General features: G+C 41.2%; 1 protein-coding gene across 3 annotated transcripts in view; it reads left to right on the forward strand.

Moving 5' to 3' along the window:
* The first annotated feature begins 7,641 nt into the window (after positions 1 to 7,641).
* LOC125894807 (transcription factor COE3-like) overlaps positions 7,642 to 12,207 on the forward strand; it is a 201,598-nt gene continuing 197,032 nt past the window's right edge. For all 3 annotated transcript variants that reach the window (XM_049586438.1, XM_049586440.1, XM_049586439.1), the window contains exon 1: positions 7,642 to 8,429. In XM_049586438.1, coding sequence (XP_049442395.1) covers positions 8,296 to 8,429 — 134 coding nt within the window. In that variant the 5' untranslated portion in view covers positions 7,642 to 8,295. The remainder of the gene's footprint in view (positions 8,430 to 12,207) is intronic.

Below are 12,207 nucleotides of genomic sequence, written 5' to 3' on the forward strand. Positions count from 1 at the left end.
GGGAGGCGGAGCCAATGAATGCAACTGGGAGCACCTGGCCTGTCTCCCAGGGGCAACTTATTCAAAACCTGGTTGTTTAGTTACGTTCCTCGCTTCCTTCATCCCGCACCATGTTCTTGTTTAGTTGGCTTCGGCCTGGTTCGTAGTTACATCACCCACTCATTCTAACGTCTGCTGACACACTGAAACAGATTCACACACCTCATGACTTTACTATGTTTTTTAAATTATAGTCTGTTAAGTAATACATTTGTACACCTTTCAGTTTTATAACGGGTGTCTCCCATTTTCTGTTGTGTCTTATAAGCCAGGCCATGACACCGCTTTGCTCTCAAAGTTGCAGCAAACTGTGCAATACGTAATCGGAGTCTCGCCCACATCCTCTGTTGCCACCCAACTACACTCCTGTTTCCAGGATAATTGAAATGCTCGCCTGTGCTTTGGCTCGTCAACTTTGTCTTTACCTGCTGCCATTTTCTTGTGAATGCTTGTGTGCAACTCTTAACATAGCTCACTCCTTAGCTCAGTGGTTTTCAAACTTTTTGTGCCCAAGGACCACCAAAGGGCAAAGCCAAAATCTCAAGGCACACCTGTATTTATATCTGTGCACAACAGCTTCTATAACGTGTGCTGTCACTCATATCAGGACATACGACAATGAAAATAAGAAAAACTAAGACCGGTAGCTTTAATGATACTGATACAGGTCGTCTTCACTGGTGATTTCTGGGATTTTGATGTGTCACACACTTATAATTCGGCAACAAATAGGTTCCCCATGAAGGTTTTTTTAATTAAATTAAGTTACATTTTTTAGCTCGAGTTTGCCTCTTTATAAGGAAATGGGTGCACATGATACAGTCAATTAAAAATTCTTTCATAACTTTTTGTAGAGGCCCAGATGACTGTTGCAATAACAATGTGTGGTTATCATAAAATCCCATGGCACACCTGGATTGGCATCATGGCACCACACCATTTGAGAACCACTGCCTCAGCTACTTCCATCATCAGCTCAAGAAAAATCAATGTGCTTCACTGTTTTTTTTTTTTTTACTTCTCCCTTATTGCATCAAATGAGTAGCTAGATTTACCAGCCTGACGTGGCATTTTACTTGCCCCGTGCAGTCGGGAACACCTTATTGTAGAGCTCTGCAGGTGTGTAGCTTCAGCCCAGCTCAAAGACAGGTGCAGTCCGAGCAAAGAGGCTGGACGTAGAGGAGTAGGAAGTAGGGCAATGTCATGGGCTCCGGCTCCGCTCAAGTCGAGGATCGCTGTGTCACAGCTGAAGGGTTCCCACTGCAAAGTTTTATTTTTGTGTACTAAAATCACTAATTTTACTTGGACATAGGTATTTTTTATAGAATACTTTGCATCAGTTCAAAAGAGAGAATACTTTTAGACTGCATTTTGCATCAACTACTAAAGCAGCAGTGGTCGTAGTCGTAGTAGTGTGTGTGTGAGTGTGTTTGTGTTTGAGTGTCAGCAGTAGGTGACTGATGTATTTGGACAGACAGACAGACTCGGGCGGCTGGTTAGTGTTGAGTGTCTGGAGGCCGTTAACACTGCTGTAGGATATGTAGGAGTGTTTAGGGGCGTCTCGGGGGTTAAATGCCCCCTCAGATGGTTAAAGTGGGGTCATGACCCCCCCAGCAGGAGGTCTACAGGCTGCAGGATCCTCTGATCCACTGAGCTGCGATTCAGGTTGTTACTTCGTCCATTAAAGACACAATTTTCTCGTTTCGCCGTCTTATTAGTTGAAGTTTGGTCTGAATGAGCTTCAGATTTGATGTTTTCTTTTCCACCAGATTGTTCTGAGATGTGGAGCTTTAAAGTTTCAGCATCTGTCTGATTCAAACGGAGAGAACTTTTTGTTTGAGATGTTGTGGATAAAAACGAGACTGTTGAAAAGGATTATACTGTATGTTTAGTTTCATCTGGGTAAAGAGACTCAAAACAGGCCATTTAAATTAAAAAGTGAGCAAAGACTGACAAGATATGATAAAAACAAAAGATAACAATATGATAAAAATACAAATTCATTAATGGCACGACAAACATTTTTATAACACTTTAAAACCACAAATTATTTTGACACTGTAAATTTTTAGTGTGAAAAATCTGCTTTTACGTCACAAACTAAAAGATGTATGTGAAACCAAACAGGACAAATGTCTTTATCAACAAGTAACTTCATGTCAGATTTTCCCGTCATAATTTATTTTCATTTAAACCATAAATTATAAATTAATCAGCCTACACGAGTCACTGTTCCCTGTTTGCTTCAGGACTTTTCCAAAATGTATTTAGGAAACATGTTCATTGGGCTCGAGTGTAGAAGTTTGTTGTATCTCAGTATGTGTTTCAAAATAATCTCCACTCAATGGCCACTTACTAGAAGTCATTATTTCTTATCTGAAATCCTTTTGTCACCACTGAGTCCTAGATATCTTAAAATAACTGAGGAGCCCATCAGTGAGAGGAGCTGGTTTCTGTTTCCAACACAAATCAGAATAGTTTGGTTTTATGTTGAGCTTTCAGTCACATGTCATGGTCTTCATCAGTGAGTGGAGCTCTGATCAAGCTTTGATCATGAACCACTGCTGTATAATGCTTATAGAGCAGTGGTTCCCAACTGGTGGGTCGTGGTCCAAAAGTGGGTCATGGATCCATCCTGAATGGACCGCAAGTGACACAAGCATGTCACGTTTGTAAAAAAAACAAAACAACTTTACTTTTGAGTGCAGTGAATTTCCAGCACAGGGCTTTTATTTTGAAATCCTGTTTCCTGCTCTAGATCGAGTGATTAATGGAGTATTCAGTTAATATGACGATGAATGTATTAAACTGTGTGGAACTTGAACTAATGACTGAGGACAAATCTGGACCCTGTGGCCGCAACAGTTAGGAACCACTGTCTGTGGGGTCTGACAAGGATAGTTAATGTGACACACCTTCAACAAGCTCCACCCACTGATGAAAACCATGAGATGCAGCTGAAAGCTCAGGAGGAAACGTATGACGTTGAGATTGTTTTGTCACACAAGTGAATTCATCATCACATTGTTGGATTTCTCACTTTATTTACGATATTTTTTAAACTTAATAATGCACCCTACTGTGTCAGTAATGCACAGAAAAATAGTTTAGTTTATTTCGGTCATTTTCCAACTTGTCAAACTCAAATACGCAGGTAGATAGATAATGAAAAACATTAAGGTTAATGCTTTTTTATTATTAAAAACAAAGATAAACAAAAACAAAACAGGACTGAAAGGGTCTAGGCTGAAGACGGAGCTTATTACGTCTACCCTTTTAACATTTATTATTTTTGTCAGCTTCCTTTAAAACAGAACAACAAAAGAAAGTAACAGACACTAAGTATACATACATACATCATAAAGGCCTATTGTCTACCCCAAAATTCCAAATACATTTCATGTACGCTCTACATTCAGCAACTACTTTGACAATTTAAGAATTGTTTCAGTCATTTTTAAGCAGAAATAAAGAAAACATGCTGAACACGTATCAGACATTTGCTCAGACAAAGCAAAATATTGTTTTGACATTTCCTCGATCTAATGATTAGTTTAAAAAAACAATCAGCAGCTTAATTGATAGTAAAATATTTGTTAGTTGCATCTCTAGACTGCACTTTAGTATTACTTCTACTTAATGCTTCATTTCACTGTCTTTTGTGTTTGTTTCTTTATTGTTTGTTGTTTTTTTCATACCTGTTTTTGTGTCTTTATTTTGTACTCGACCACTTCAGGAACATAATTTTGATCACAGCACAATACTAAGGACTGTGTTTGGAGAATTACACTAAATTCTACCTTAAACTGTTCGAAGTATAGACATTTACAAAATATATTTTTACTAATTTTTGGCAAATTTTCCCCCAGGTTACATTTAAACATCATCTATAATTTTAGCTCAGTTGATGTGTTTTTCATCACATTTGCATTATCAGCATTTATTTTATTATTATTATCTGTATCTGTATCTGCGTGGTTGTGAAGATCTAAAATAGAAATATAATTCTTTAAAAAGCTCCAAGAGAAGTGTCTCCATCCATCAGCAGTGTCTACCCTGCAGTACCCTGTTCTGTCCACTGTGTGGCGCTGTGTGCCCGCAGACTGAGCTCCGCTGCTGCAGCTGCAGTGTGACAGAACAAAGTGCCATCTGTGTTTCACACATGACAGATTCTGCTGTTTATTATGAGAGAAGAAGAATTAATAAAGTCATTAAGTTAAAATAGAAAATAGATTTAAAAGCAGGTAGGTCTAAATTAGCAGTGCAGCAGTCAGATGTCCCTCTAATCCTGCAGAGGTGGAGTGTGTGCCGTGTTCTCTAAGGTTCTCTGTGGGGGCCACATGGAGATTTAGAGAACCTTTGTGTAAGGTTCTGCTGAGATTAGAGAATTATGTTCAGGCACTAGACCCTCTTTAGGAATTAAATGTTTACATTTCTGTGCATTGATAATATTTATGTGTGTTTAAACCAAAATCGTTCTTATAGTTCCTCAGTGGTTCTGTAAAAACCCAGCCGAGCAGGAGATCTTAGACCGAGATCCTCCAGAGGGTTCCAGTGTGGTTCGCAGGAGGTTGAAGAGTATCCAAAGGGGTTCTGAGGGTTCCTCATTAGATTCCAGAAGTGCTTGAGGCAGTTCCAGGAGGAGGTGCTACGTGTTTTTAGCAGGTTCCTAAACATTTGGAGGAGATTCTGGGTGTTCTAAGGGAGGGTCGGGTAATTTTTAAGGACTTTCAGGGTATCTAAAGGAAGGTCAACAAGCTCTCAGAGGCACATCATGGGTTCTGCAGACATTAGAGAACGTTCTAGGAGTTGTTAAGGGATTTCCAGTGTGCTGAAGGAGGTTTCAGGTTATCCAGAGATTTGAGGAGTTCTGATTTAAGGTTCTGATCATTTTAAGGGGCTTCAGAGGATCTAGAAAAGGTGTTGGGGTTCTAAGAGGGTTTCAGAGGGTGTTGAAGGAGGCCTTTAAGGTATCTGAGTTATGTTCCAGGATTTCCAGTCAGTTACGGTGTCCCATGGGGTGTTCAGAACAGGTCATCTACGTGAGGTTCTGGTCGTTTTAAGAGGAACCAGGAGATCTAGAAGTGATTCAAGGAGCTTTGAGGCTTATGTTAGGGTTCTTTCGTGGGTTCCACAGGCTTGAAGAATGGAGATTTTAAGAGATTTAAATGCCGATAATAAGGGGCCCCAGCGTTCCAGGAGGTTCCAGGTGTTCTAAGGGAGTTTTTAGGTAATACTCAAGGTCCCTCAGGTGATCCAGAAGAAGTGTTTTGGGTTCTGAGGAGATTCAAGGGGATCTACTTAAATCCTTTATTATGGGTCTTGAGGTTAAAGGAGTACCTGGGGCAGCTGAAGGTGTTTTTAACAGGTTCCAGGAATTCCAGGGGAGTTTTTAGTAATTCTCAAGGTGCTCCAGGTGATCCAGAAGAGATGTTTTGGGTTCTGAGTTGATTCAACGGGATTCACGTAAATCCCTTATTATGCGTCTTGAGGTTCCAGGTGTACTTGGGGCAGTGAAAGGTGTTTTAAGGGGTTCTGGGAATTCCAAGGGAGTTTTAGGTAATTCTCAAGGTGATCCAGAAGAGGTGTTGGGAGTTCTTAGAGGATTTAAGGGGATCTAGAGGACGCATGTCTTAATCCTTTATTTAAGGGTCTTGAGTGGGTTTCAGGACCTCTTGAGGGGAGTCTTAAGGGACTTCCAGGATTGCTTGAATACAGGTTCCAGCTCCAGAGGAGGTTTTAACACTGACACGTCATCCTGATCAGAAGAAGAGTCAGTGACACCAATAAAATAAAAAAAATGAACTGAAATGAAATTCATTTAGAAAATGAAACACAGATATGACACACAAGTTGTTAAAATTACTCGCGACCTTCTGTTGTGTGAAATGTGATAGAAAATGTTATAATTCCAATTATTTATAATTTGTAATAATCATGATGACATTTTTATATTTATTTGCAGCACCAGTTGTAGTGACATTAATGACGTGTAACTGTATTTATTAAAGCGTTATTACTTCAGACATATTATTATTATAAGAATTAAAATGATAAAATAATATTTGTAATAAATAATAATTATTACGCAGCGGACCGATGCGTCTGTTGCCGTCCGGTTTCTAATGCGGACCGTCTTCCTCTTCATCATTTTCCTCTTCATCGCCAACATGTTTGCAGCGTCTCATTGACTTTTTCTCTCCCCGCACAGAAATATTTTTCCAGGCTTTCCAGACGTTTCTGTCTCCCTGGAGGAAGGCAGCGGGCTAAAGGAGGATAAATATTTAATCAGCGCTGCTCTGGAGTTTTTGCTTAATTAGAGGAATTCTGCTCCTGCCACGAAAATGAACAAAAATGACTGCTGGAGATGTCAAAACCTCCGAAAACATCAAGCGGGATGATCAGAGACAGACAAAAATACTATTATTATTGTTCTTATTATTATGATGAGTAGTGTTATTGATCGAAGCTGCGAGGCCTGTTGTGTTTCATCTAAATACTAAAATTAAAGTCATATTTTAAAAGCTGTGTGAAATATAACAGTTGTATTAAAACACAGCTTATTAGCGGCTTCTCCTCCTGGTGTGTGTGTGTGTGTGTGTGTGTGTGTGCATGTGTGTGTGAGAGAGCGAGAGAGCGCCATATGTCCGTGCGTAAAAAAAAGCGCAAATTGGTGCCAAATTTGCGCGCCGCCCGTGTCAGTCAGCCTGAACGCGGGATGACAGAGGAGATTATTCCACATGAAACCAGTTAATCCCCCAAAATCTGAAGGAAGTCTGTGAGGTTGGAGGAAGTGAATACAGATTTCTGTTACTGATGAGGTTCAGTATTACAGTCTCGTATCCACTGAAATAAATCTGGAGCGGTTTTTTTTTTAAAGTGAGCGGGCCTGAGCGGAAACAGACTCTGAAGGTTTGGATAAAGGAGAATCAACCTTCTGTCTGAGCTGCTGCTGCAGCCTGTCAACCTCAACAACTCATTTAATGACGGATTCACGCGTAAAAAGCCCACATCTATTTAACAGAGGTGACAGAAGCTGCCCGAGAAACAAGAGTCGGTGTTGAAATCAGGGCAGAAGTGATGCGTAAATCGCTCAGGATGACTTGTGACTCTCCTGCGCTGCGGAGCAGTGGTTTGTAGACTCACCACATCAACAGATTCCCTCACATGCTGCGGGTTAAAAAGAGGTTTCAAACTTCAGACATGACTGAATATTAGACAGAAGCATCATTCACGTCCGTGCTGTTACATTTCACATGTCGCTGTGTTTATTTAGCAGTTTAAGAATGTGTCCATCATGCAGCATGTTTGCACCTTCAGCAGTCAGATCTGTTTATCTCATTAACTCTAATCTCTCCAGAGTTTTTCCTTTTTTTCTCTCCGCTTTAAAAGTTTCATTTTTTACAGTGCGCACGGCCGAACACGCGGAAACCCTTATTTGGCGTGCGTTTTGAAAAAACAATGACGCAACGCGCGACTTCCGCCAATAACACGCCAGAGGTGCGACCAGTATTCAAATAAGCTGTCCTTATTTGGTGGTGTCTCCGCCCCCTCCCGATCCACGCCGGTCCCCCGGGAGCTCCAGAGCCTCGGACCCCGGGAGAAGGAGCTCTCCGCCGGGACAGAGGAGCCATAAAGAGCCGGGGAGGGAGGGGGATGAGATTTCTCGCTGCCCAATCCCCCTGTTCCCCCGGGAGCAGCAGCCTTCCACGGTCCGTCCCTCCCTCTTGTTTGCTAATCATTTCATTTTACTCCTTTTTGAAGCGGTGGCTTGTTTTTTATCCCACTTTTCATTTTTCCACAATCCGCGGCTGCTCGCCTCCCTCTGATCCCCGGCTCTCCACGCTCCGTTCTCCCGGCGTCAGGCTCTCCGGATCCCGGCTGATTCTCGTCTCTCTCTTTCGGCTCCTCTGAGATGCTCTCCCCGCTCTCCGCTCCTCTCTCCGCCCTCTTTTAACTTCACAGAGACGCCGGTTTAAAGCCCGGACTGCTGCGAGCCGGGGCTGGGATCTAAAACAACCCCGGAGAAACCCAGAGGGATCCCGGGCTCTTCTTTGGATCAGGACCCGGTACTTTGGGGAAGCTCGCTCGTGTGTCCTCCACCCCCTCCTCCTCCCCTCCTTCTGCATCGCTCCTCTTTTCTCCACCTTAATCCAGGTGGTCCTTTGGCATTTTTGAGTGGCTGGTACAGGGAGGATTATTCTTCTTCTTCTTTCTTGTTTCTGGTGAAGACAAAGTTCCCAGAAGGACACTTTGATGTTCTCCATCCAGGACAGCCTCCCCCGGGGGGCCCTGACCATGAAGGAGGAGCCGCTCCCCACCGGCATGACCCCGGTCCGCTCCTGGATGCAGGGCGCAGGGATTTTGGACGCCAACACAGCGGCCCAGAGGTAAAAATATCACCAAAACCACTTTTCATCTCTCTGCTCCGCGGTGCCAATCGGTCCATTAATGCCACACTTAGAAAAACTCCAGCGTGAAGGTGAAAGTCATGTTTGCATCCTCCAGGATCCGGGTGGAAAGTGACTTTCACGGAGGTTCAGTCCGCAGGGCGAAAAGACGAGAAAACAGCAAGTTTAAAGCAAAGTTAAAACCAATGCACCCACATGGCTCCTGCTGCTCCTGCAGACAGAGCTACAGTCACAGCTTCACTGTCAGGTTGTAATTTAAGAAAAATAACAAAACCATCAGATTAAACCGAGATGACGAGCAGTGCACGCGTTTATCTGGAAAAAGGATAAAACCACTAAAACACAGAAAAAGCTGAAAACACCGAGGTGCAAACTTTTAGTCTGAGCTGTCAGATCAGCCACTAAATCATCAGCTGACATTTTGGGAACGCTCCTGGCGACTGGTTTACTTTTTAAATTGATGCAAAAGTGACCGGACTTAAAATTCAAGCAAAATGTATTTGGAGGGAAAAACAAAATCTCGAGAAGCAGCATCACAACATGAAATCATGTCAGTCACAAACTGTCTCTCCTCCTTTTCTGTGTAATTCAAACCAGCAGGGTTTAATGGTTTCAGCGCTGAGCCGCAGCTCCATCACACCGTCTCCCTCCTCCTCTCCGACGGATACACATCCACCAACTGCCCGGTGCGAGCGGAGACACGCGCCGAATCACTTCCCTCAGTTCACATATCTTTAAAAAACAAAAGTTAACTTGAAGTATTGTTTACATCTCCCACACCGCGGCTCTGACTATTCATTTAAACAAATCTGACATGCAGTTTGGTGCTGCACGAACACGCCGCGCGCAGAGAGCGCAGAGACGCGGCGGCAGCAGCGCGGGGCTGCAGCCGCTGTACGCGACTCTTCTCTGGGATTATTAAACTACATTTAAAGCTTATTTAGGAGATACTCATAAGAATTAATACTTCACTATTTAATGAAGCCACACAGCGATTTTCTCTCTCCCTCAAACGCCGTTTACAAATTTGCGGTGGGTTGAATTTCAAAAACGAGAATTTAAGCGATATTTTATTTATGAAGCAACTCGGGGAGGAAATAAGTCAGAATTTAAGTGGGTCACAGGTTAAATTATATGGTTCTTAAGCTGCTCCCATGCAGGATAAAATAACTCAACGTTTGACCTCCGTGATACAAACACACGCAGCCCGGCAGACATCTGACACACCAAGTTTCACTTTGACATTAATTGATTTCAGCATTTTTTTTTAATAAATTAGTTAATAAAGTCTCACAGAATGGAGGGAATGTTTTATTCAAAGTGGAAATATGAATGACCAAAATCATATTTTTAAAAAGTAAAATAAATGTGCAATTTAAAATAAAAATAAAAATCTAATTTGAGTTTTAAAGAACAGAAAATTCTCCCGCGTCTTTGTCTCCAAACTCCAAAGTTATTTCCGACACATCATGACGTTAATGACGAGAGTTGTGAGCGCCTAAATTGCTGAAGTGTGTCTCAGGTGAGCTGAGGTGAAATTTGACCGTTTTACTGAAATAAATCAATGCAGGATTTTGAAGCGCTGTCTCGGATTTAAATGACCTGAACAGAAGAGAGAAAATCCATCAGCTGCTTCTGGTGAGGCTGAAACGACCAACGCCGCATTCATCACCTCCGGAAAGGCGCGCAGGTCAAACTTTAACATAGAACCTCCTGATCCCCGCGTGCTTTAATATATATTTATATTTGATTCATGCAGGATTTTTTTTCTTTTGCACAATTCTTCAAATAAATCTCTTTTCAGCTGCAAAACCTGCAACAAAAACTATAAACTAAATTAGATGCAGTTTAATTTTCAGTGTTTAAAATCTAAGTTTCACAAAGCATCAGTCAGTGTGTAAATCTGAACCCACAGTCTTGTTGCATCCTGCAGCTTAATGCACAAACCAGCCGAGTTTCTGATTAAAAACACATTTTAAGCACCTGTTTCACATCAGAAGTCATTAAAATCCAACAGTCGGGACCTGAAACAGAAACTTTATTGTTCAGATATATTCACACAAAATACAAGACAGAGACAGAAATAGACACACAGCTAACAAGTTGAGCAAAGACAGCAGAGGAAATGTAACAGCTGTGAGGCAAGAGGTTTATAAAATCATGTTTATATGCAAAAGTAAACAGCTCCATAACAAACACATTATTTTCCTGAATAACTGATTATTTCTTTGGCCTATAAAAACTCATTAAAGAGTAAATAAATCACCAAGTTGACGTCTTTAAATGTTTTGTTTTGCCCCAAACCCAAAGACACTCAGTTATCTGTTATAGAAGATGAAAGAGAGACAGCAAATATTTATATTTTAGAAGCTGCAAACACAGAATTTTGGGCATTTTTGGCTGAAAAATGACTTTAAAGAATTATTCAGATATTAAAACAGCTAATATTCTGTCAATCAATTTATTGATTAATCACCTAATCCTCTCATCTGTAATCTGAATACAGATTAAACAGCTGGTTGTTGTGCAGCACCAACAGTGCACAAGTGCACAGCTCAATAGATGTAAAGTTTCTGTATGTGCGGGGGTGGATTACGTGTCTGTTAGTGAATAGATCATATATACAGTACATGCATCTTACATGTGCACGGTGCTGCACAGTGTCTGTGTTACACTTTAATATATCTGATATGCATGATGCAAAATGAAGTTTATTTCTGCAGCTCCAAATCCCAAACTTTACAATCTGCAGAACAAACTCCAGAGTGAAGAGCTCGACGCTCTCGTGATGTTAAACGATTCAGAAAGCCACTGAAAGTGCAATATTTTAAAGTGAAGACTTAACAGACAGGAATCAGCTCTGATGAGAGTAAAAACAATAGAAAAAATATAAAAACAAGCCGTGCATTTAAGGTAGGAAGGCAGAAAAGAGGCAAACGGAGGCTGAAAAACTTCGAGGACTCCCTCTCCGTCTTCACTTCATGAATTTAAATCTAATTGAAGAAGTTTGAGTCAGAAATCGTCGTCAGAGTGTGTCGGTGTGTCAGAGCAGCGTCTCACTTCACTCTGCTGTACACGCAGAGACATTTAAAGCTCACTGCAGAACACAATCCCTCATTTAAACACAGAAAAACTGAACGTTAAATAAGTGTTTTTGACCCTGAACAGATGAAAATGAAGCCTAAAATACATTTTTAAGGGTTTATAAAAACCTAAAGATGATTTTGGACGTTTTTTGTTTTCAGTATTTTTGTCGGCTGGTGTCAGTTTGATGATCTTGTTTATTGAGCTGCACATTTGTGTTGTTTTTTTAAAGACAAGTAATGAAACTTCCAGATAACTGAGTGAGTGTGTGTGATGTGTTTCCTGCTGGGAGTGACAGGAAGACGCTTGTTTGATTTTGTGTTTGACACGTACAATTCAAACACCACAAATTTGCCTTAGAGGGCTTTAGGATCTACTCAAGATTAGACGCCCTCTGTGTTTGAATGAAGGGAAAACTCTGGGATTAAAAAAAACTTTTAATGGCGGGAAAAGGTAGAAACAGACGAGGGGTCGCTCCTCTAGCACTGACGGACACACAGTAGGTGTCACATGTACAATAAGAAGAAAGAAAATGACAGTATGAAGTGAATAAAGTATGTTTTAATGTGAATATTAAGTCTAATAGGTAAGATACAGACTGTGACATCTGTTGTATGGAAACATAAAGAGCTGACAGGCTGCATTCACAACACTTTGTCTCTTTATTCTGAGT

The sequence above is a fragment of the Epinephelus fuscoguttatus genome, linkage group LG9, assembly GCF_011397635.1.
Source record: "Epinephelus fuscoguttatus linkage group LG9, E.fuscoguttatus.final_Chr_v1".
Taxonomy (NCBI): Eukaryota; Metazoa; Chordata; class Actinopteri; order Perciformes; family Serranidae; genus Epinephelus; species Epinephelus fuscoguttatus.